General features: G+C 35.8%; 1 protein-coding gene across 3 annotated transcripts in view; it reads left to right on the top strand.

Moving 5' to 3' along the window:
• Positions 1–25,614, top strand: part of Cadm2 (cell adhesion molecule 2) — a 950,561-nt gene extending 924,947 nt beyond the window's left edge. For all 3 annotated transcript variants that reach the window (XM_029470561.2, XM_021184565.2, XM_021184564.2), the window contains 2 exons: positions 18,132–18,257; positions 19,405–25,614. In XM_029470561.2, the coding sequence (XP_029326421.1) occupies positions 18,132–18,257; positions 19,405–19,523 (245 nt within the window). In that variant the 3' untranslated portion in view covers positions 19,524–25,614. The remainder of the gene's footprint in view (positions 1–18,131; positions 18,258–19,404) is intronic.
• The last annotated feature ends 1,029 nt before the right edge of the window (positions 25,615–26,643 follow it).

Below are 26,643 nucleotides of genomic sequence, written 5' to 3'. Positions count from 1 at the left end.
AAGAACACACATGGTATGCACTCACTGATAAGTGGATATTAGCCCAGAAGCTCAGAGTGTCCAAAATACAATTTGAAAAACACATGAAACTAAGAAGAAGGAAGTGGTGGATACTTTGAACCTTCTTATAAGGGGGAACAAAAACCCTTGGAAGGAGTTACAAAGACAAATTCGGAGCAGAGAATGGAGTGACCATCCAGAAACTGCCCCACCTGGGGATCCATCCCATATACAACTACCAAACCCAGACACAATTGTGGATGCCAACAAGAGCTTACTGACCTGAGCCTGATATATCTGCCTCCTGGGAGGCTCTGTCAGTGCCTGACAAATACAGAAGTAGATGCTCACAGCCATCCATTGGAGGAAGCACAGTGTCCTCAATGAAGGAGCTAGAGAAAGTACCTAAGGAGCTGAAGGGGTTTGCAGCACCAAAGGAGGATCAACAATATGAAGTAACCTGTACCCCCCCACCCCCACCCAGAGCTCCTTGGGACTAAACCACCAACCAAAGAGTACATATGGTGGAACTCATGGCTCTAGCTGCATATGTAGCAGAGGATGACTTAGTCGATCAACAATGGGAGGAGAGGCCATTGGTTTTGTGAAGGTTCTATGACCCAGTATAGGGGAAATATCAGGGCCAGGAAGTGGGAATGGGTTGATTGGTGAGCTGGGGGGAGAGGGCAGGGGATAGGGGATTTTTGAAGGAGAAACTAGGAAAGGAGAAATTTGGAATGTAAATTTAAAAAATCTAATAAAATAAAGTATGTATAGCCATGCTATTATAAATATCTTCATAGGCCAATCATAATTATTTTTTATTTTATTTATATGAGTGCCCAGTTTGCATGCATACCTACATACCAGAAAAGAGCATCATATTCTAATTTAGATGGTTGTGAGCCACTAAGTCATTGCTGGGAACTGAAATCAGGACCTCTGGAAGAGCGGCCATTGCTCTTAATCTCTGAGCCATCTCTTCAGCTCCCTCCCCCTTTTCAACTTTATCTAATTTAATATTTTTTGTTTGTTTGTTTTTTGTTTTTTTTGAGACAGGGTTTCTCTGAAACCCTCTGGCTGTCCTGGAACTCACTTTGTAGACCAGGCTGGCCTTGAACTCACAAATCCGCCTGCCTCTGCCTCCCAAGTGCTGGGATTAAAGGCATGTGCCACCACGCCCAGCCTAATTTAGTTTTTAATGTAGTTAATATCATGTTATCTAAATAAACCATATAATTAATATAATTTAATTTACTTGGCTGATTTAATAGTATCCATTTTAAAGATGACTGATTTTACAGAGCTGCTATTTTAGTTGAAACAGTTGTTTCTAATTTTTAATCTGTTAATATTAATATGCTTCCAACAGGTGACATTTTCCTACATTTCAATGGTTTAGTTTCCAAAGACCATTATTTCCACCAATGGACATTCATGAAAATCCACTGGCACAAACTAAAGATTTGGAGTAATGTGGGTTGAGAAAAATTTGCCTGCTCTTAACCATTTACATTCTTGTCATCATTTGTTAGAATTTTTAAATTCAGCTTTATTATCACTGGGAAAGACTTCCTCACTTAATTACAATTGTTCATGGATCCTCTGAGCATTTTTTGTTGAATTTTGTCTCATATTGTATGTTTTTACAATTATTACATTCAATTTATAAAGATCTTATTTGCTTATAACTTCGCTCACTAATCCATTTAAACTTGCATAGAATATGTTGCCAAAATAGACATATGCCAGCACCAATAATTTGTCATTTGTGTTCCTTCTCAGTGGTTTCTTGCATTTATTGATTTTGTGTTTGTAAACTAAGGCTGCTAATATACAAAGGGCTAGCCCCTGTTGATTTCAAAGGCAGAAGAATTTCTGGTTATAAAAACAAAAATTGAGGAAAGAGTAAATATTTTAAAAGGGATAATTTCTAACAGTAAAGGAGATTATTAATGTAGAAAATGACTTTGAGTATTATCTTTCCTCACAAAGCCAGGTATTGTTACTAAATACAGGTATGCCAATAATTTCAAATAATAGGAAGATCATTATTTTATTCATGCTATTCGCTGAGTATTGAGATAGGACAGATGCTCAGATACTGTCTAAGTGGTCTCAGACTCCAATAACAGAATATAATATTTTGGTTTTGGTTGTCTTGTTAAAAATGGAAATATTTTCTTGCAGCTCTGCAGCCTAAAAGGAAGTTTGGGAATAAGACACAGTAAGAATTTGTTATGGTGTCTTGTCTGTTTCATAGCTGGGACATTCTCAGTGGATTCTGGTGTTAGAGCCCAAAGGTAGTTCTGAGGGATCATTTTATAAGAGTGCTAATTCCATTAAAGTCATAACAGCCCTTGTGATGCAATCACCTCCAAAATTCTCCATTCCCCAATATCATGTTAATAATAATAATGTTTACATTTTCAGCACTTGAATTTGAAGAGAATGCAAACATTCATATTATAGCAGATTCCATGTAAACTATTTTTAACCAAACTCCTTTGTGAAGAAAGGCAGAGCAGACAGGTCCTCATTTGTAAATAAAAAAAGTGAAAGCCATGTCAGATTTAAACTGGAATTGGATCTTATAATTCCAAGTGAGATGTCTTTTCAAATCTTCATTGATTTTTTTAAGGGTACTAGTATTTAATTCAGGAAAATTAGACTTGTGTCAGGTGCTTAAAGGGTAGTTTATCTGCCTTCTCCCAACAGCAAAAGGCTTTTCCCTTGATCACCTAGATAACCTGAAATGCATTCCTTTCTTTGGCTCTCTTCCCCCTTATCACAGAGGCAATCTTCTGGCAGGTTCTCTCCTTTCCTGGATGACAGTGCTAAAGGAGGTGAGGCATTCTATGAAGGGCTCTTGGCACTAATGGCTGCTCTACTCATCAGGCTGAGAGTCCTTGCTGGAGATGCACAGTTCTTCAAAGTTGAGATATTTCCTCCCTTAAAGGAGTTTTAAAAAAAAAATACTAGCTAGAGCTCACCAGAGATAAAGGGGCATGAAAGGAAGGATGCTGTAACATTTATTTTCTAAAGATACAAATAGTATTTGATGAATCATTTCTCACATAAGTTTTTATGCTCATGGACAAATAGAGTCTATATTTCATTCATGCTCCAGAATATTATTGTATCTTATAAGTGAAAATTAATCAAGTCAATTGTTATACTATTAAGGTGACAACTCACAGGGAACATGTTAAGAAAGTTCGGTATTTAAGAGAGAGAAAGGACACATGTATGTGGGTGTGAAATTAGTATAGATTTTAGTAACATCTTTTCTGAATTTCATTGGTTCAGAAAGCCCAAAATTGGATCGTATAGGAGCTCTACAAGATGACACTTTAAAATGAAATAAAATAATAATAATAACAGTCAAATTATAATAACTGTCAAAATCCCTCTGGATAGGACGTCTGATACAGGGACATGCATAAACATGTCACATCTTGGGTGTTGAATGCCTCAAAGTGTGTGGTATATAGATTTGGTTCCTAGGAAAGTACTACCCGGAAGTGGTGGACAGTTTCCGGTGTGAAGCCTGAATAAGTGAAGGACCCTTTTCCCAGCCCACACATTCTGCCATTGCACTCTGGCTCCAGAGCCCAGGGTAAAGTATCTCCTCCAACTTGGAATAGAACTTTTAAAGTCATGCTCAGAAATTAACCTTTCTGCTTCATAAATTAATTATCTCAGTGATTTTCTGATAGAGATGGAATACTGACTAACACTGGCCTTATATTAGCTTGGTGTGTTAATCAGCTTGTAATAATTGCATCTGGAGGGGGGGGGTTCATGGAGGGAAGATGGGGAAGGGGGATAACATACGAAATGTAAACAAATAAAATGATTAATAAATGAACAAGTAAAGAAAAAGAAGACTAGTGTATCTATTTCTAGGATTTTTTTTTCTAATGGTGAAAATCTGTTGCATAATGTAGTCTTAATATAAAACTCACAAATTTAAAGTCATATGTAGTTTTCTTTGTTTTGTTTTTGAGACAGGCTTTTTGCCGAGGTAAACCTCCTGTTTCAACCACCTAGCTTCTATAATTATAGACTTATGGCATATGGCACTATACCTGACTCTTAAATATACTGTTTCTGAAAATAAGTGTATACAAACCATGTATACAAAAATTATTTATTTTATGGGTTTCTCTATAGAAATTTACCTTAAGCATTTTGTTAGGAAGCACAATTGTATATTAAATTAGAAGATAATAAATAGCCCTTTGGTAAAAAAATTATTTTATCCATAACAATATATAATTATTCCTTATTTTTAACGTGAACCTCTTTGTGAAGCATTCTTTTAAGAGAGGGGAACATAGGGATGGAAGTACATAGTAAATGCAAATTTAATATTAAAACTGAACTATAATGAACAATAATTAAGTGAACATTCTGATGAATCATGTTTACTTAACACTAATTTTTGAAGCAGTTCAAATAGAAGCAGTATTACGATGATTTAATATCAGGAACGGGGGATTTTTTAGCTCTCAGAACAACACACACTGGTGCATAAATCTCCTTGGAATTCACCCTGAGAATTTAATGCTATCCTACCACTCACTTGATTTGCTTGGTTCTTGGAAGTGAGCAAAACTGTTAAAGTTGCATTACAAATGCATAGGACAACCTTTATATTCATGAAAATTTACATCTTCAAGGATGATCTTGCTTACGTATAGCAATTAATACCGAGGGGTAAGCTCTTGAACTAAATAGTTTTGTCGAAACTGATATGGTTGAATTAATCACTTAAGCCTGGAATTTGCATAAGGAGAAAGAGAGAGAATGTGGTATAGGATGAAGCAACACTGGCAGGTGGTCACTGAAGATGGACAGACACGTGAAAATACAATTATGAGGAAGGATGCAAAGCCACCAGGACCTCTGCCAAATCTCATTCTAAAGTGGGCAGAATCTGAGCTGTCTGAAATTGAATTTAATAATTACTAGAAAACTCTGCAAACATAATTTCACAAGGAGGTTCCATGGTTTATCCAGTTTGGTAGCTAAAATTACTATGACTATCTGGGTCAACAGCTTGAGTGAATTAAACAAAACATACATTCATAATCTATCCCCTGGATGATTTAAACCTCAACAAAATATACCCTCTTGTTTAATCCTACCTATACAAATTTTCATCAGGTTGTTTACAGGACTGTCATAATCTTCTGTTATTAAGACTTTCCCTATCTTTCAACCCCTTAGCCATTTACCATGGCTGTCAGTCACCATCACAAGTCGAAAGTGCTAAGTGACTCTTTCAAGGGAAAGTAATAGCTTTCCCTCTCCACATCTTATCTTATGCCTTTTTTTTTTTTTTTTTACATAACATGGTTCTAACATTTAGGTAATGTTTATTTTTTAGATACTTTTATGTTATTTTATGGGCATTTATACATTTGTCTTTGTTGAACTTGTAGGATAACAGTTATTTATATTTTAAGGGTGAGTTAAAAACCTCACTAAAATAGAAAATCACAAGTTGTCAAAATACAGAGAATCATTGTCACTGGACTGCTGAGCCAGAGTGCATATCCACATCACTGAATGCATTCCACAGCTTTGGAATGGTTACCAACGAAGTACTAGAAGGATTGTAAGGTCAAGCAGTCTTGGCATACCAAGGAGAAATAGTATTCTCTGAACACAACGGGACCAGGCCACTGATCAAATCCTATCATCTGTACTTGCTTACATAGGAGCCATGCAGTGTCAGGGCAGACAACATTCTAACATAGAGAGTAAGTAGTTCAAGAGCCTCCTGTCCTAACTGCAGAAACTCAGTCAATGCCCTCTGAGGGGTATGGGAGAAATGGATTTTCCTAAGGGAATGGCTCCTAGCAGGTTGACCACACTCCATTGCTTGTCTCCACATCTAGGACTATAAGGTCACCACAAATTGGACTCAGTTTGTTTGTTTTTTTTTTTTTTTAAATCTAAAAGAAGACATAGATTTCAGAGAAGATGGGGAACTAGATCTGGGAAGACCTAGAAAGAGGTACAAAGGCTGAATATGGTCACAATATTTTGTATGTAGCTTAAGTAAGAATGTCCTTAAAAACTTGTACAAAGACATGCAGAGAATAATAAATGGCTTAATAATTAAAATCAATAATTTATACATCTTTACCTTTTAAAAGTACCATCCACATTAAAAATTACTAGGCTTTATGCTAATAAAAAAATTGCCCTTAAAAGTTATTTATTTTAATTTTTAATAATAGTCTATTTTTATAGAAGTAATCATGCAACATTATTTTAAATCATTTTCTATGAGGACATACAATTTTAAACCTTAGTATTTTTCCAGGCTGAAAATATATAAAAATATTATTAAATTTTATTTGTAAAGTGACTAAATTAAGGGCTAAATTACATAGTATTCATTCTTTCCTGACCCTTAACAGAAACTGAGACAAAAAAATAAATACTTAGAAACAAAGAGCAATTGCTTACACCATATAGAACAATTTCAACCTGGAAATTGTGGCTGACTTGACTATGGGCCCAAGGACCTTAGAGATTTCAGAGAGGCTTTGAAAACCACGAGTGGAGGGAGGAATTCCAGTATCTGATTTTGGTGAGAATTTAGAAAATCATAGGTAGGCCAACAAGTTATCTTGTAAGTAATTGAGGGTATTGGTTATCAGAAAGGGATAAGAGGAAAAGGCAGAATCAAAATTTGCTACAAAAAGGAAGAAGCACACAGTCTTCTGGAATTCTAATGATTGAGTTAGCGTGCCTAAGCTCTCAGTACCCAAAGCATCTCACTGAATCTGAGAAGGTCAATGTACCCAGCACAGGAAGGAGAGATGCATGAAGCCTGAAGAGAGAGAACCTGAAGTAGAGAAGAATGAAGCCTGGCCTCCTGCCTCCTCTTGACCAAATGTTTTAGATTTTTCCTCACACTGTAATTAATTTAATTCTAATTTTTCCTACATGTTTTTAAACACATGGTGGACTTAGAAACCCCTACATGTTTGCCATGTTATTTATATTTGTTTTAAAGACATGTGAAACTAGGCACGCACATGGTTATGAGTTTGTTCTCCCTCTTTCTCTCTCTCTCTCTCTCTCTCTCTCTCTCTCTCTCGCTCTCGCTCGCTCTTGCTCTCTTTCTTTCTTTCTTTCTTTCTTTCTTTCTTTCTTTCTTTCTTTCTTTCTTTCTTTCTTTCTTTCTTTCTTTCTTTCTTCTCTGTCTTCTTTCCTCCCTCCCTCCCTCCCCCCCTCTCTCTCGCTCTCTCTCTCTCTCTTTCTTTCTTTCTTCCTGTCTCCCTCCCTCCCTTTCCTTTCCTTCCTTCCTTCCTTCCTTCCTTCCTTCCTTCCTTCCTTCCTTCCTTCCTTCCTTTCTTTCTTTCTTTCTTTCTTTCTTTCTTTCTTTCTTTCTTTCTTTCTTTCTTTCTTTCTTTCTTTCTTTTTCAAGACAGGATTTCTTTGTATAGCCCGGGCTGTCCTGGAACTCACTCTGTAGACCAGGCCAGCCTTGAACTCAGAAACTGCCTGCCTCTGCCTCCCAAATGCTGGGATTAAAGGCATACTACACCACTCCTCGGCTTTTTTTGTTTGTTTGCTTGCTTGTTTTTTTTATGAGTTTGCAAATAGGACTTTATAGTTTGTGACTTCTGCATACTGTAATTTTAAATAAATTTATTGTGTAATGTTGTCATCCACATGTTAATATCAAGAGTTACTTAACATAAATACCATTTGACATATTTTTCTTTAGAATATTTTATTCTAAAAACATCAAAAAAGACTTTAATTAAACGATGTTAAACTTGAAAGTCTTTAAATTGAGGCTTCCATGTCCTGTCATCTGTCCATTTCAGGTGGACAAGAATTATAATGTTACATGGCAAAGTCTAGTAGTGTCTTCCCGCTCCCAAGTTCACCAATTACCTGCAAAAAGCCATGAGCTAACACTTGAGAAATAATGATCTTTTGAAATAGATGATGTACTTATTTGAATAACAATGCAAATTTAGCTATTTGTAAAGATCTACACTTCTTTGATTTCTCTGACAGTAGAAGATGAATTGAAGGCTATGTAACATTTTCTTGCTAGGATTTATCCATTTGAATTATGCATTATTCCTGTATTGTTCGGATAGTACTTACCTGATTCTCAGTCTTTTATTTTAGTTGCTAAAAATAGATATTAAGGAAAGACTTTTAGTCTAACAGATGATAGTGAAATAAAAAGCAAATCCAATAATAAATCGTGAATGTCAAATTTTAAAGATGTTGTTGGCAAGAGAGATATGAGGAAGCTCCATATCTAAATTATTAAAATATTTAAAGACCAGGCCACATCTGTAGTTATTTTCTTGATCAGATGAAACCTATAATGTTTTGCATAAATTATAAAGTCTATTAGGGGAAAATAATTCTTAGTGCTGTGAAAGACTTTGCTCAAATGTTATAAGGTATCCATAGCTGCTAAGAAACCAAGTCGTAATAGAAATGAAATGGTGAACATTTAAATTTAAACTAATTTTAAAAACTTGATGATAGAATGGCAGGGAGAGAATCAAGACAACCTGTAGTTTTCTTTTTGACTAGAGTTAACCCCTTTGATTCATGTCATTGAATAGAGAACACACTTTCCAATTCCCTCTCATATTTTGTCCTGATGGGACAATACCCAAGGATGTCAAGCATAAAATAGAGTACTTTACTTTTGATTAACAATTCCAACCCTCATATTTATATTTTTTCCAAAACTACTTAGAAAATACATTCAGTTACTTACAAGGAGGACTGTGCATCTATACCTTAAGATCGCTTAATATATATGTCATTTTATTTTGGAAAACCATTGTAATATGTAAAGAACATTTGATTTTAAGTTAACTTAATAATACAGAATACCTGTGTTTTCATTGTTTGCATCATTTGAAAAATAGCTGCCTTATCACTAGAATAAATCTGAAGTAATTTCTTTTTTTTTTCTTTTTTAAGCAAGATGTATGATATTTGCTAGAAGCAAAAGTATTAATGGCCCATCCAAGGTCATAAGTAGTATAGTTGATCAGGGGGACCAGAAGAACAAAGATTATTATATTCTTGATATCTCCTTCTTCTTTCCTGGAAGTTATTTCTGTCCATAACTAAACTTTCCCTTCTAATCCCTGACTGATAAGCATAGAAGCAAAAAGTTTCTCTCAGTACCATACAAAGAAACCTTTGTCTCATAAAAGGGAAAGAGTCCAATCCTTTCTGAGTCTCAAAGATAAATAACCTTGACTAAAGAGTCTAACCAGGCTTGGGAAAAAGAATTTTGTGGATGCCCTAGATCTAATCTAAGTCTTTTTGATGACTGAGTTCCTTTACTTTTTTGTTTCTTTGTTTGTTTCTTTGTTTGTTTTATGTCCCATAACTATGGCTGAAGTTCTTTTTTTTTTAACAATTACTATATTCTTTTTTTTAATATTTTTATTACATATTTTCCTCAACTACATTTCCAATGCTATCCCAAGAGTCCCCCATACCCTTCCCCCCACTTCCCTACCCACCCATTCCCATTTTTTTGGCCCTGGCGTTCCCCTGTACTGGGGCATATAAAGTTTGTTTGTCCAATGGGCCTCTTTCCAGTGATGGCCGACTAGGCCATCTTTTGATACATATGCAGCTAGAGACAGGAGCTCCGGGGTACTGGTTAGTTCATATTGTTGTTGCCTTTTCCCACCCACAGGGGAATGACAATGGGAATGGCTTACTGTGTGTGGGCAGGATGAGGGGAGCCCAGAAATCTCTATTTAGGTGTTTGCTGTCCTCTTAGCCACTGTAGATGAACACCTGTAGAATAACAAACATGAGGATGCAAAAAAATAAGTATGTTTTCATCTATGCAAACACTTTATAGGTGCACACTTGGCTAATCCATTAATGCAAGCAAACCAAGTAGTCTCTGGATCTGTAGATATACTCAACTGCCATTCCTGAAATTAACCTGCTGTGTAATCCAAATAAGGGGAACTATCTATTGAGTTTCTTGGTGACATTAAGCAGGCACCCTTCTTTTGGAGGTCTTCAAGAGACCGAGCAACTGTAAGTATAGGGTCCATAGTCTGTTTATAGCTGTTAGATTTGGAAGAGGAGTTTATTGTCTAATTAGTTCCAATCCCAACCTAATATGAGCATTTGGGGTCCAGTCATATCTGACTTATGTGCAGTTGGGACTGGTTAAATAACTGAGATAGTCTTTCTAGCATCCTGAATATTGAAGCCCTTCAGTGAGGCTTCTGCAGCCTCCTGGAAGTTTAACCTCATAGTTACAAAAGGAATTTCTGGGGAAATTGCAATGTGGGGGCTTGTCACCTTGGAGTCTTATATTCCTGGGATACTATGATGGGTCCATTTGGACAATGCACAAGATGACTTTAGGCTCAGGTTTCTTCTGAATTGTGAATTTGCTATCTGAGTATCCCCAAGTTCTTCCAGCTTTGCTATAATGACCTGCAGCTTCCTGGTAGGCTTCCATAACCTTTATGTTAGTGGTTCTCAGGCGGTGGGTCACAAGCTTTTAAGGGTAAAAATACTCTTTCAGGGGGGTAAGGTAAAGCCATCAGAAAACACAGATATTTACAATATAATCCAGAATAGTAGCAAAATTACAGTAATGAATAAGCAACAAAATAATTTTGTGTTTTGAGGTCACTACCACATGAGGAACTGAGCAAAGAAACACTGCTTCATAGATGTAGGAATGCATTGCTCATGACCACAGGTGATGGTTCCATTTCTAGGACTTTTCAGGGATTAGTATTTTCCCAGGAGGACTTAGCTTATCACTGAACACAATGGAACTTACCTAGCATCTGGCAGTTCAGGAAGTTGTCAGCAAGGCAGGCAAAATACTGAATAGATCCATTAGATTGGAGCCCCTCTTCTTTATTGGTGAAAACACAGCCCAGGGGGCAGTCTCCTCCCCAGAAGCAAGTGAACCCTCCTCTAGTAGCTTCTGGATTCAACATTTAAATAAATCTACATGGAAGGTGGGTAGGGTATGCACTCCTCAATCGGGTCTTTCTTAATTCTCATACCCAAGGTCCTGGCCTAAGGATGGTGGGGCCTCTCTTGCAAGAAGAAAAAAAGACAAAGTAGGTCAATTGTAATTATAGGGTCCATGTCAGACATATCTTTAGGAAGTCAAAAGACATAGTGATGAGTCATCTGTCACTATCTCCTGTATCATCCTTCAGCTGGCCATGGTGGATACACTGGATAACACTAATGATGTCTTCTGTAGGAGTGGTGAGGACCACTCCATATTGTTTACAGGCTCTGGGTTGCCAGGCTAGAACTTGTAGGTATATTCACACATGGATGAGGGAGCAGTCTCTCAAACTATGTGATGAATAGTCTTCTGAGTGTGGTGCTGGGTCTAAAAGTACTTGAGGAGGAAATGGTTAATAAATTTTTTCCCTTGTGAACTTCTCAATATGCTGTACACCTGTCCCTTAAGATAGTCATAGGTAAGAGGTTGGCCCAATTATCATTAGTCTCAGAGAAATTTAGTTAGTTTCCTTTGTCAGACCTAGGGCAACTTTGAACTGGAAAACCAGGGTCACAGTTGGACCCTATGGAGCCGAGCAACCCAAATCTAGGAATTAACTCTTGGGGGATATTTCTTGGTGGCTATTGAGACAGTCTCAATCGGTTGGTGTAGGTTTGGACTAATTCAGAGTAGGTTTCCATGAAAACATCCAAAAACTTATATACAAGAACTGTGTATTTGACTCTGTAAATCCACATCCCAGTGGAATCTAGGGATGATTCTTTTCTTCCTTCTTTGGGGTTTGTCTGTTTACAAATGGCACATCTGCACATGGAGAGATTGATGAGATTGTGTGGGTGAGAATTATAGTATCTGGTCCTGAATAACTCCACAGTTTTAGTTTTTGTCAAAAGGGCAGCCTGATGGAGTTTGACAATGATCTGTCTTTCAGTATCAGCATGGAATATTGGTCTCTCATCTGGCAAAAACCACCACCCATTTATTTCATTCGGCATCTTTTTTACTCACTCCCCCCATGCTTTGTATATAGGTTGGGCACTTGAACAATTCAGCTTTATGCAGGATAAGCAAGATCTTGAGAGCCCCCATTGGTTCTAGGGCTATGCCTCTACATGGCCAACTCTGCTAACCTGTTCTCTTGTGCCTCTGGGATTCTCCTTTCCATGTGCTTTGCAATGACAATGGATACTTCTCTTGGCAGTCATAAGGCCTCTGGTAGGACCAGTGTTTCTTCATTGCTTTTGATTTCCTTTCCTGCAGAGGGAATGAGTCCTCTGTCAATATAGAGGGCATCATGAACATGGGCCATAGCAAATGCATACAGACTGTCTGTTGTAAAAGTTGCTTTTATCTCTAGTTGCAATTGTTCTTGGAGGGTTACTCCTGAATTTGAATATGCTCATGCTTTTTAGTTCTTTCTGAACTCTAGATGGCTGGTACAACTCAGCTATTGCCGTTCAAACTCCTCTCCAAGCTAGCTGATTCAATCTGGAAATCTCTCAGCTTCTGACTGAAGTGTTTTGCTTGGACTTAAACTAACTTTGGCAGTTGTTATAATCTTCCGGTTCTGTCTTATTCTCTGGCTTAAACTGACTCTGGTCACCTGCACGGGTCAGGAATGAACTCAACTCCACTACACAGCACTTACTGCACTGACTACCTACTGACATTCCCTGCACTGCTCTAAAATAACCTGTGATATTCCCATGAGAGTTGGGCATATACCATTGCTGGCTCCTGTCAAATCTTTCTCTAATTCAATACTTTGTCTAGCTCTCAATTAGACATCACTTTCTTTTTTTTTAATTAGGTATTTTCTTCATTTACATTTCCAATGCTATCCCAAAAGTCCCCCATACCCTCCCCCACTCCTCTATCCACTCACTCCCACTTCTTGGCCCTGGCATTCCCCTGTACTGAGGCATATAAAGTCTGCAAGACCAATGGGCCTCTCTTTCCAATGATGGCTGACTAGGCCATCTTCTGCTACATATGCAGCTAGAGACACGAGCTCTGGGGGTACTGGTTAGTTCATATTGTTGTTCCACCTATAGGGTTGCAGATCCCCCCAGCTCTGTGGATACTTTCTCTAGCTCCTCCATTGGTGGCCCTGTGATCCATCCAATAGCTGACTGTGAGCATCCACTTCTGTGTTTGCTAGGCCCCAGCATAGCCTCACAAGAGACAGAAAGGACCTAGGCATCACTTTCAGATATGGTTGTTACCTTCTACAAAATAATTTTATCTTAGAGGTATGTTCTATGAGCATGTGTATATTCTAGATAAGGGAGTATAGAATGTCTGCATTCCAACCAGATCATGCACACATAGGTCTTTGGATATGATCAGAGCAGCTATATTGCTGGATTAAAATTCTTAGGCAGTTCATGGACATAGTGATAGTTTTTCCCTTCCCTGCAGTGGAATCTTTGGGATAATGCCAAAAGTTCAGCCCTTTGTCCCGAAGCCCTTTGCTGATGGACTGGGCTAGTACTGTCTAGTCCAAGGTGACAAATGTGGCACTGTCATGTCTGATTCTATCTTAAACAAATCGTATCCCATCAGTGTCTGGTACCTCCCTTACTTCTCGTAGCAGGACATCTGTTAAGTCATGTCTGACATATTGGATTTTATCAGTCACTTTCAGACCATCATAGAGAGATTCTATCACATTATCTTCTAGTACCAGGCTGGTAGTTTAATGGCTAAAGTTTATAGAATAAGATACTGGGATGACCCAGAAAAAGTGCCAGATTATTCATTATTTGGGTGTTAGATATCTACCTCTCTTATGTAGCCCTCAGGAGGCCTCTATTGAGTACAGGGTTTTCAGGAACAACCACCCTGACACAAAGTCTGTTTATTAAGCTTCTATCAAGCATGGCTAGTGGCAATACAAACAAGCCTGCCAACTGGTAGAAACAGGATCAAGGTTTTTTTTAAAGATAGGCCACTGGCCTCTGCCAGCTTCCCAATGCCTGGACAAGGGCTCCCTTTGCAATCTGTTATCTAAGATCCAAGTGTCTCTGGCTTCAAGTGACGAAGCACTCAGCACCGTGAGCGAGCACTCCAGGAGCTGAAGAGCAGGGTCAGTTTCCTTTGGTGCAGCTGAGAGGTGGAGATTTTGGGTTTCGACCAGCAATGTGGCTGACTAGAAAAGATTCATCTCCCCAACAAAAAGGCACAAATCTTAAGCCAGATGACATATCACTTAGAATTCCACTGGTCAATACAGACAAACTGGTTATGGTTGCTGAGATATATCAGCCACCAGGTTTCAGGTGCTCTGAACCAAAACTGGTCACTGATCTCCAAAAGAGGGCCAATGGATTTCACAGAGGGTACAGACATTTTCATGGATAGGATAATTCTTCTTATTTGTGAAAACATCCTTGGGCTGTGGGAATCCATTCCACCATTGCTGCCTGGAAACCTCCACTGGTGTCACCAGAGCAACAGCAGCCTCCACAGCCACAGTGGCTTCTAGAAGGGGTGGGAGACAGGTGAAAGATGCAGGAAGTCCTGTGCTATTTCCTGTCCTGTGTACAGTGACTGACACATTCCTAGGGTGGCCCCTTCCATTTTAAAACTTTTTCCAACCAATAGACACAAAGTGACACATAGTAAATACAGTCCTATAGATTTAAACTAGGTGGTTGGTGACATCTCAGTTAGACCCAAGACTCCATCATTTGTTTTTTTCCCCACTAGATGTCCTATGTGGAAAGTACCATACACAGACTCACTTCCCAATGATACAAACCTAGGTGACTCTCTAGTTTCCTGTTTTTGGTGGAGCCATTAGGAGTTGGCAGGGCCAGAGGCAAGAGAAGTTCCTGAGGCCATGCTGCATCTCAGGCTATACATTCCCTAAAATTTCCTTAAAAATTCCTGGAGATCTGCCCCCCTTACTATTTCTGGAAATCTCACCATGGCCTCCAAAATGTTGCAAGATGACTTATTCAGAGAACATATATCCACTTAAAGCCAATAGAAAAATCTTTTTCTGCTGGTTGGTGAGCTACTAGGTAAACTTGTGAAAATCATGTAGCCTCCCCATTCTTTGCCTTTTATTCACAAAACTACATCCCATTTGAGATACTTCAATTAGCAAGAACAGGTAAAGAAGGCAAAATTACAAAAGCTAAAGAGCAAAGTTAGCACACTCAAGGACTTTCCCAGATACTGAGACTATGGATTGGGTCTTTGATGGATACAATTTTTGCTACCATTTTAGCAAGAACCTACTTAAGTTCTAAAACCATGCCTCTAAACAGCATTCATTGTGCTAAGATCTCCTGAACTACTAAAGTCAGCATGTCTGTTACAAAATCTATTAACAAATGACTCCATGTTACATAAAATGCATTATACATATGATTCCTGTAAATAGTTAAGATGATAATATAGATCACTGTGGATATATTTTGTTATGATGTAGGATTTTACATTGTTACCCATAAGCCTTTATAACAGGATGCAAAAGTTAGACTTGATTACATAAAATTTTAAGACTTACCTGTGGTTAAGAAGACCACAAACGGAAGACCAGTAAAGGAAAATTACTTTAAAAGTATAATACTATTTATAAAGTGAGCATTCTAAACAGATAATCTGAATGTTAAAGGCTTAGGCAGTTTTGACTGCAACCAAGACTAATGACTTAAAGGCTTCACTTTTGAGCTCACCAAAATCAAAGCTGAGCACATGCTGACCTGACACCTTATAGCTTGTCTGAATGAAAAACTAGATAATCTCCACTGAAAAGTATGCCATAAAATAGAACAAATCACTGACTAATATATGACATGAAAATGTCTGTCAAGTGATATAAGAAGCATGAAAAAAAATAAAGGATAACAGGTCTCCAAGGGAAAGAGAACAGAATATATAAAAACCTTGAGGAAATGAATAACATTCTTGAAAGGTTTCAAAGAATGAATGTAAGATAACTCAAGGATTAAAGAGAATATAGCAAGGCCATAGAATAAAGTGAAGAAAAAACAAAACAAAACAAAAAAAGCAAGTCATTATAAAAAGGAAAGATCAGGAAAGAAATCATTTAAAAAAAAAAAAAAGATGAGACATCTTGTAGCTCCAAAGTTCTAATGGTGAAATGCAGAATACAGATTCTGAACTTTGATGTCAGTGTGAACCTAAAGAAAACATGTCATCATTTTCATTATTTTTGAGGTGAATTAGGATTGGTATATATGTATATATATATATATATATATATATATATATATATACACACACACATGTATATATGTATATATATATTCAAATCTGTATAAAATGCTAAAGATAGCTGATTAGCAAATTAAGGTTTTGTGCTCTTTGTTTTAAAAGTTGAGGTTTAGGACGGGTGTGGTGGTGCACGCCTTTAATCACAGCACTTGGGAGGCAAAGCCAGGCAGATTTCTGAGTTTGAGACCAGCCTGGTCTACAGAGTGAGTTCTAGGACAGCCAAGGGCTACACAGAGAAACCCTGTCTGGAGAAAAAAAAATTGAGGTTTTTGCACCCTCATGTGAAGGATCTTTCAGGCCCTTCAGGGCATGGTCTCCACAATGCAGGTTTGGTGTCTACTTTTAATTATCATTGCTCCTACCTGAAAATACAAGTTTAGTGGAAACCATTCATGACAGGATGTTAGACTAGAATCACAAGATCCTTCAGTTTTGATGATACCGTTTTCTCTTTGCTTTCAACCTGTAAGGTCCTATGCCAGGGTGCATTAGAAGAAGGTACAGAAAAGGATGACCTTTGTCGGCACAATTCGGCTTTTATAGTCCATTTCTTCCTTTCCCAAGTTTTTGGGCTCTATAGATTGTTTGAAGTTTTACACACAGGTTGTTATTTTTGTTTGGATATGATTCTTTGACAGGACACGGCTTCCATTAAATATCACACTCCTAAATCTATTTGTCAGATACGTGTCTCTACAGCCACTCTTTGAGATTTTGAAAGCATTAGTGCCAGCCATAACCTATTTGTTGCTTTGCTCCTTCCGAATCCTGCCTCTAAAGTATAAGAAACTACATGAGGAGCTTTGCAAGAAGACAGTTGGAGAGGAAGCTGGAATGCTTATTTGATCTTTGCCATAGATCAGAGCCTTAATGTATTTCAAAGTTTCATTGAGTTTTGTTCCTTGTCATGTGACTTCAATAAATTGAAATTTTCAAACATTTGCTTCTCCAAACATCCAAATTTTTTTTTATCTTTTTGTCTTATTGTCTTATACTAGTTTAATTCTTTCTAATAAAATCTTATTAGCAGAAGAATGTAAAGATTCTTGATAATATTTTTTAATCATTGTTTGGAAAACTAGAAATCCAATGAGCATTTCATTCTCAATGTTGTTTATTCCTCTTCCACCTCCTGTGGACATTTCACAGGAGTGTAAACCTGTCACTACAGTATATTACTCTCTTTCATCAAACACCGAGTGTTTTCTCCAAAATCATCCTGTTCTCTCTGCCTTGGTTTCCTCTGATGAAATTATTTGTTATGACTATCTGGACTTTCAGCTCCAGATATTATCCAGGTGTTATTGTTAGATTTTTCTTAAGAGTATGCATCAATTTTCATAGCTTTAAATATTATTTGTGGAATGATAAATATCAAAATTTAGTACTAAACCCCAGATTTTCCATCGGAATGATCTTATTTTAAAATGTACCGATGAATTTTCTATATCGTGTGTAAATATATATGTGTATGCATGTATATACATATTACATAGATTCACATAAGCATTTATACTTACAAATGTGAATACTAAGAAAAAACATGTAACATCAAAAGCTTGTATATGTATGTTTAATTCATGTCATCTTTTCCTTAAAATGTGAAATCAATGGTAAAAATCATTAACATGTTTAATCTTATACCTCCAGGTGTTTTGTGTGCTGTAGCCACACAATCAATATTTGTTAACTGAATGATTGGCATAATATATATCAATGCAAATTCATTTTAATAGAAGCATGCTGTTTTAAATGGCTCATCTAGTTCCAGATATGTACTTCAGGAGATAGTAACAGTCTAACTACAACACTATTCTTCATTCTCTTGCAGATCCCAATTCTCTGGCTGGCCAGAATGGCCCTGACCACGCTCTCATCGGAGGAATAGTGGCTGTTGTTGTATTTGTTACACTGTGCTCCATATTCCTGCTTGGCCGATATCTGGCAAGACATAAAGGTGAACAATAGTTGGAGAAAGCGCTCTGAGTTTTGCTAGAAATCTTGCAAACACTAATCAATTCTGACATCTTATAGGGTATATGTTTCTCGAGTGAGTGAAGGCAGGGAGGCAGATAGAAAGAGGAATGTGGAGATGTAAATTCTAAATGAATTCAGGGAAGGGATGATAAGTGTTATTTCAAATGGGTTAACAGTAATTTGATTAACTGTACCTTAAGGCAAATGCTGTGCTAGCTTTAACAGTGTAAAAACAATGTACATACTTCTATACATAAAACCATGCACCGTCAGCCAGACATTCATAGTTGGAGTTTATTGTTAGAGACAAGGATGAACTTATACTCTTCCTACTAACAACTGGCTCACTTGGGAAACTCTGACCATTATCTAAACAGACATTGCTTTATTTACTATGCCAATCTAATTCTGAGGAAAGCAACAAAACAAACAAACAAAACAAAAATAAAAGGTGAATGAGAGCCCAAGGACAGTAATATGTTGTAGCAATAAGTTTTCTGCATACATATAGATTTGAGTCAAGAAATTATGATCTTTGACAAAATAAAGTTTTTATAATTTTTTTAGAAATTTTATTTTCATTACAGTCCAATCTAAACATTATCAACATAGATTGGTTCAGTGGTATTTTTTTCATGCCCAGGAGTATTTGGCTAACACAAAGCACACTATTATTTTCCTGAGATGTTTTATTTTGTTTTGGTGCTTTTTGTTTTATTAGGTTTGTTGTTGTTGTTGTTAAGTTACAGTTTCTTTGTTTTGAAAGTTCAGATTGAGTAAGCATGAAAAATCATGGTAAAAATGTGAGACGATTGTCAACTGCATGCATCTTAATAAAGAACTAAATTTCTTCTATGGTCTCATTAATCAATCCATCATTAAAGAAGTAAACATGATGTAGTAATCATGTCAGCCTCGTTCTGGCCTTTAAATAATTGTACCTCAGTTTCACATGAAATACATCTCTTAAAATAAAAAGAAAGACAGAGTTTTAAACATCCAAGTTGTGTGGTGTATCACTTCTCAGAATATTGTCCAATATACCAAGATTCGGTCAAATGCTTTCTCTACTTGCTAGTTATTTTGTTAGATGCCCAGAACTAACATCCTTCTTCCCACATTCACAGGAACATATCTAACAAATGAAGCTAAAGGAGCCGAAGATGCACCAGATGCCGACACAGCCATTATCAATGCTGAAGGCAGCCAAGTCAATGCCGAAGAGAAAAAAGAGTATTTCATTTAAAATTCAGGCTTCAAGTTCTGAGTTTTACCTACCAGGCTGACTGCTGGAGAAAACTGGCAATCATCTTTCAGAAATCATTCCAATCATCTTCTTCTACTACTTTTATTAACACCCATACTGTACTGCTCTCAGTAGCCAGTGTATACCAACAATCAGCAGTTGAAAGCATCATTCTTTAATTACTGTACCATCCATAATGCAGGACATTTCTTATTGCCTAAATTTTACACCATTGCTCTTTTAACATACAGTGCTTGAATATACAGCCTTAACAATGTTAATCATCTCACTGGATCATGGTATTGAGTTGTTTTTATACATTGAAGAAATGTATGCAGAGCCCCGCCCCTACATTTGTTTTTCTTGAAGTCATAGACTTTATTGGTTTGCCATTGGACAGTTATCACAAGTCACAGGATTAGGTGATAACCTAATGTGTTTAAGCTTAATCGAAGATTAGTGGTTTACAAACGATGTTTTCTACCTGTCTATCTTCAAAGATAACATGTTGTGGAAACATACGCTCTAGAAAACACAAACTGAAAAAACACTGTAGTGTAGTTTCTGGAATGTTTGAGATTATACTGGTAATACTGTATCAAGTGGCTATTTTAAAATTTAGTGTTTGATACAGGCACCATGTGTATGGATTATACTCATGACATGACACCTTATATTATTATATAGATCCTACCATTAGGTTATTGTAGCTTCATTTACCAATAAATTATTACAAACATTTAACTGCTTTGGGAATCATAAAGATTTCATTCATTTCTCTATTTGATTCTATAATTTATTTGTTCCATAAGGATTCACCTGCCTAAACAAAACTGAAGTAGGGCACAATTTTGAGACATTTTAGTATCTGTATATAGTGCATATAATAAATCCAATTAAACATTATTTGATACATATTTAACTTTTTTGGCTGTAGGTTATTCAGTCATAAGTACGCATTTTCTAACGTTCCATTATATCCCTTTAGATATTACATAAACTGATATTATAAGTAGATAACATGGATTAGTATTTTTGTCTGTATGTCCCAGCACTGTCAACAACAAAATTTTTCTAGTTCTTGTTAATTTTTATTTGTTATACAATGGAAGCACAATGTTACAAGGAAAGGTAATTTTAAGCTAACAACCAGTGCACAGCCTCAGGTTTTAAATCACAACCACAGTTGAATAATAACCTAAAAACAAACTCTTAGTTTGATTTAATTTAAAAAACAACTTTACATATTTTAATTTGGCAGTTTCAGGGCTGCTTAACTATGTTGATTTGCCAAAAAGGAAGTGTTTATGATATTTTCTGCATAAATGAGCTAATTCTTTATATTAAATTCCTGTCTATGCATTCTGTGAGGTACAAACTTATGAAACGGAGAGTGATAGAGAACCCGTGCCGTGCTCTTAACTCCAAGGTGAAAGTCTCTTTCTCTGGATTATTTTAAATTTTGGTATATTGAAATATTATAAAATTCTGTAATCTTAAATATGTCACAAAGCCAATACAAGTCTTCTATCTATGGGTGAAATAAAATATTGGTAGAATAGTTTTCATTACACTTATTGGAAGCTAAAGAATAAAGATCCAGTTAGATGAAAAAAATTATTTTCCCATTTTCAAGCATTGCACCTTTAAGAAGAAAACAAAAATTACAATATGGTAGCTGTACTTGTGATGTCTAACAGCATGGTGGAGTTTTAAAAATACCTTGGAACTTATTTGCGGGGAAGAAGAATGATTGAATACAACATCCTATGTTAATAACACATGAGGACAAGGGTGCTGTATATTAGATTATTTATCAGAAAAGTATCGAACATTTAAGGACAATGTTAGAATTTTTAATTTTTTTTAAAATTGTGTAGCATTTATCTTGTTGATTTCTTACAAAAGAAAAAGGACGATGTCAGTCAAGCAGCACTTTTTTCAAGATATACAGAACATAAATAATATGATGTGGTTGAGTGTTAACATAATAAATCATATACAGTATGACATTTTAAGGAAATAAGTCTGCATTGATGTGATTGCATGCTTGTTTTTACAGTTCACTCCATACCATCTGTGGAAAAAAAAATGCAATAATATGTTAATATAGTATGGTAGTTCGAGAGAATCAGGTAGGTGCCTCTAGACACATTGAAACTAGAATAGGTCTATAAACTGCTCATATCTTTCAATGCATAATCTTTAGAAAGACTCCACACAGCAAAAATTCATCCTGTTAGTACAAAATGGAAAGGTTCCTATTGCTAAGTATGTTGTATAACTGTATCATCAGTTACTATTTAAAGCCTAATTTCAGGATACATTTACAAAATTGCTACTCTTCATCGATGTTGTATTTATATCCTTCATCTATATTCTACTTGGCTCCAACTGCTAAAATTGTTGCCTAGATAACAGAAACATTATTTATAACACTATAAAATTAGAAACCCCAAATTGTTTGCATTTCAAGACTTTTGACTCTTTTGACCCTTCTGAGAAATACATAAACCCATTAGAACTTTTAAAATAAAATCACTGGCAGATAAAAAATTAGTGAGCTCTAATCAAATGGTTTTCAGTCAAACATAGCTAATTTTGATTGAATGACATTTCCTGTCATGGAACAAAAGTGATGGAGTTATACTTTCCTGTATTGAAAGCTTATTTGATTTTCACTGAAGGAAACAAGTTACGAGAATTGTAGGCATTTCCCATTCCAGTAAATAAAAAAATAAATAAATAAATGAAATCATATTTCTAAATTGGACTCATGTCAACTGAAAAGCCTGAAATATGCCCAGTCATATGCACATGGGACTGATCTCTGTCTCTGCTAAGAGAGTTCAGTAGATAGGAAACACAGTGAAAAGAGTGTGTGTGTATACACTCCTCAAAGACCATGCAAAGACCATGAGCATCATTCATTAAAAAAGGAAGTTCCTCTCTGCCAGAAATGTTTACAGTGTACATTGATTGTCCTCCATCAGTAAGATCTAACCAGTATTATTCTTGTCTTCTTTTCCTTTTTGAATGTCCTCGGAAAAATGGTGGGACCAAAACTATAAGAAGAAAAAAAAAAGGAAAAGTATATGAATAAAATAGTAAAGACATAATACCCCATTGGAATATTGGTGTGTGTGTGTGTGTGTGTGTGTGTGTGTGTGTGTGTGTGTGTGTGTGAGAGAGAGAGAGAGAGAGAGAGAAAGTGCGTGTTTGCATGTGCATGTCTGTGTGTGTGTGTGTGTGTGTGTATTTGTGTGTATTGAAGAGAAGAGAAATTAAAACAAACACAGAAAAAGAGATTCCAACTTGTTTTCTTTTACCAGAAATTGCAAGAAGCAATTTATGAAACCTGATATTGGGATTTAATCTAGAAACCGGATGAAATCATTAGAGATGTTTAGACTTTCATAAAAACTTTACAATTACAGTAACAAATAGAGAAAGAAAAGCAACTTTCCTGATTATGGCAAAGAAGCTAACACCTCATTTGTTTTGTTTGAGTTTTTGTTTGGTTTTTGTAAAAATATAAATATTCAATTAAAGAGACAGGCTCACTTGTAATTATGAACTCATGACTGTAACAGCATTGAGATACCATTTAGGCACATGTACAGCAGATGTTTGACAGTAACGGTTCTTCCATGTAACATAGCAGTTATTGTGTGATTTAGTGCCACTTATTGCAAAGTGTTACCCATGGGCACACTAAAAATGCATTTTCCCCACCCTTTTGACATACGTATAATTTAAAAGAAAAAAAAATCACACCTTTTTTTTTCAATTTGTGATACTTCATATCAGACTGTAGCCTTCCCATAATATTTTTGTCCCAGAAAACTGTTGAAAATGCCCAACTTTATTTCCTTTGACACATGGTAATCTATAATGGGTACAGACAATGAGGCGATCAACTGAAATAACTGAAAAACCTAAAGGAAACTACTGACGAGTAATGCTTTTTGTTAAGTGGCACCAAGTACACACTAGAAACTATGCAAACTGTAGGTAAATACACTGTATGTACGCGTAAGTATCTTGTACTAGCTGTGTATGGATGTTGGACACCCATGTAATTATAATATGCATTTTGAATTCTGGGAAAGAGGAAATCTTAGTGTAGATAATATAATTTGTTTTGAAATATACACTGGCAATATTGAAATATACTCAGTGCAATATCTCTAATTCTATTGCTGGATATTTAATGCAAAGGGTTTTACAAATCCTCTTAAAGAAGATCCAAGAGTTTTGCTAATTCATCTCTCATGTTTTAAAGTACTAACTACAGCAAGTGGTAGTTTTTATTCTTACTTATTAAGGTAACGAAGGACATTTATTTGGTTTAGTTTTTACTCTAGAGAATGAAAAGACATGGATTTTAATCTTTGATTTCATATCTAATCAAATTTAGCAATCTTAATTTTTTTGAAATGTATGTGCTTTAGTGAATCGACATACTTTGATTATGAGTAAAAATTTACTCAAAGAATGTAAGATATATTTAGTATTTAAAGTCACTTATATTTTAACGAGGACATTTTCTTTTCTATATTTGCCTTTGTTTCCATAGCACAACCCAAACATGCCCTTTGCACTTCTATATACCCTTCCAAAGGCAGTGGATTGAACGTAGCAGGATAATCATGAGACTTGAAGGGGATGGTATATGTGAATGGGTTCTAAAATAATCAGCATATTTATGTATTGAGATTACTCTCAAATGCAATAGTTATTGGATATAGCTGGTAATTTCTCTGCCATGCATACTTACAGTAATTCTTCTACCTCTCACTTTTAACATGGGCTATGATACTTCAATATAAATAGCGGAAGTAAATATTTACAAGATATCCCAGGAAGCATCATTTTGGGACCTTCATAACAATGCACTCCCCACTCCCTGGGAAATCTCAAAAGCCAACTTCTTGTAGTGTATTTTATGGTGTATGGGTAAGCGTTTGTTTAGCTTCTCTCTCATTAGCTGCATATATAGGTAACACATGAAACTTTGGTGAGGACAGTTCTTTCCACGCCTAGTTAGTGTTTTGCTGTTATGTAATTGTAACTTTTGAAAAGTAATTTGATGGCAGCAGTTTGCAATCCAATTTGATATTTCATTTTATTTTTAAAGTATAAGAATTTCTTCAAATTCAATGCTGTATTTTAAGTACAAATCATGTATATGATTTAATTTCCAGAGAAATATTATCTATATAAACAAAAACTAAGTATTTTAAAACTGCCTCCTTATGAACAAATAACCCCAATAATTCAAAATATTGCCTCAAAAGCCCACTTTTTCTGCCTACACATGATAGGAAGTTTTCAATGATGTAATTTAAATATGTTAAAATAAAATGCCACTTTATGAGCGTATTTTCCCTTCAGGAAAAAAAATAGATTACATAAATTTATTAAATATTGATGGTGAATCTATAAAATACACTTAAAATTAAAGTAAGAGTTTATGTTATGTGGTTATGTTATACATATTATTTGATTTAGTCTTTAACATCGTGTCCATATATGTATATGTAATATTTATATATATTACATATATGAAATGTGTGATTATTTTGGAGAAAATGGGCCCAAATGTGAAAAAGATGTAAAGAAAACACTATAACTCCTTGGAAATATGATGTATATTTCAAATATGTTAAGTTTAAAGAGAAGTGACAATTGCAGAGGCACAAGAAAAAAATCTACCAGGGCTCAGCACTCAAGCACTTTCCCCACATCCAGGGTCAAAGCAGTAGCGATTCCTACACGGACTTTTAAGCGCAGCATGAAATGCAGCATTACACGAACACACAGTACTGTCAAACCTCAAATGCTTTCTTTCTTTAGATGCTTTCCCTTGTACATGATCCTCGTAGACATGTTTTTATATTTGCTGATAGTGAAAGTCACGCGCAATAAAATGTAACGGTTGGAAGCAGTAGTCACGAATCGGTTAAAGACAAGTACAAAATGTAAACAGTTGTTATCTTTCTCCTCCTTGCTTTTCTCCGTGGTTCCGATGTGTTGACTGAATGTCATAAATAGAACAAAAAAAGAAAAAAAAAAAAACAAAAACAAAGCAGAAGCTTTTCAAAGCTGGTAATATTGCTCCTTATAAATATGTAACATTTTTATCTTTATACAAACTTACTTCGCTGTACTCGCTGTACGTGTTGTCGATTGATTCAATGATGCAATTGAGTACTGAACTAAGGACTTCTGAGTTTGGAATGGCTGATCTCTTCTTCGTATTCAGTTCACATCAATAGTTGCGAATCAGTTGTTAAGCTTTTTATTCAACCGTACACATTCCTTAAAGACAGCTCCATTCTTATCATAAACATTTCAGTGTAAACAACCTTGGAACAAGTTTGCCATGTTAAAAAAAAAATTTAAAGACTTATCTCTGAAAACAGTGTCCAGAAATGCAGGTGTTCCCGGTAATGAAGCTTCAAAAATAAAGTGTTCTATTTATATGACATGAAATCCATATCTTTTGGAAGGGTATACTTAATGACAGCACTCAAATATATTCTGTGCTGCAAAGAAGATCCAAATGAAGCATATCGCACAGAAAACAAACACAATTATTGAATCTACTTGTATCATGAACATTTTCACAAAACAAAATGCATATTGTAATATTAAGTACATGACACTTGCATGTTAATATGCCTATATACTGACAAAGTATTCAATGTGTACTGAGTGGCGCTTCAAATATGTCATGTACAACACTTAGAAACATGCCTACAAGGGGTCCCACTTGCACTTCATCCTTTCAGAAAAGTCTCCTCACACATGCAAAAAAAATGTCTGATAAATATGAAAAAAATAAAATTTGAATTTTAGTTATCTGTTGGACATTACTGAACTTCTTCATTTAGTGTATTCTAGGTTTTGAACACAGACATTGAGAATAAACGTTCTTTTCTCCAGTGAAAGATTACAAAAGATGTGGTGGAGCACCTTCTGTTATGCCAAACGCATTATTTTGAATACCTTTTCTCAATTGCATTTTATATCCATCTATTTTAGGTTTCCTCAACGATATACAATTTTCTTGTAAATTTCTAAAGGGAACTTTTTTTTTTTAAATGAGAGCTAC

This window comes from Mus caroli, unplaced genomic scaffold, assembly GCF_978045245.1.
Source record: "Mus caroli unplaced genomic scaffold, Mus_caroli_1 scaffold_17, whole genome shotgun sequence".
Lineage (NCBI taxonomy): Eukaryota > Metazoa > Chordata > Mammalia > Rodentia > Muridae > Mus > Mus caroli.
The sequence above is the reverse complement of the archived record's forward strand: the minus strand, read 5'-3'. Positions and strand labels throughout refer to the sequence as shown.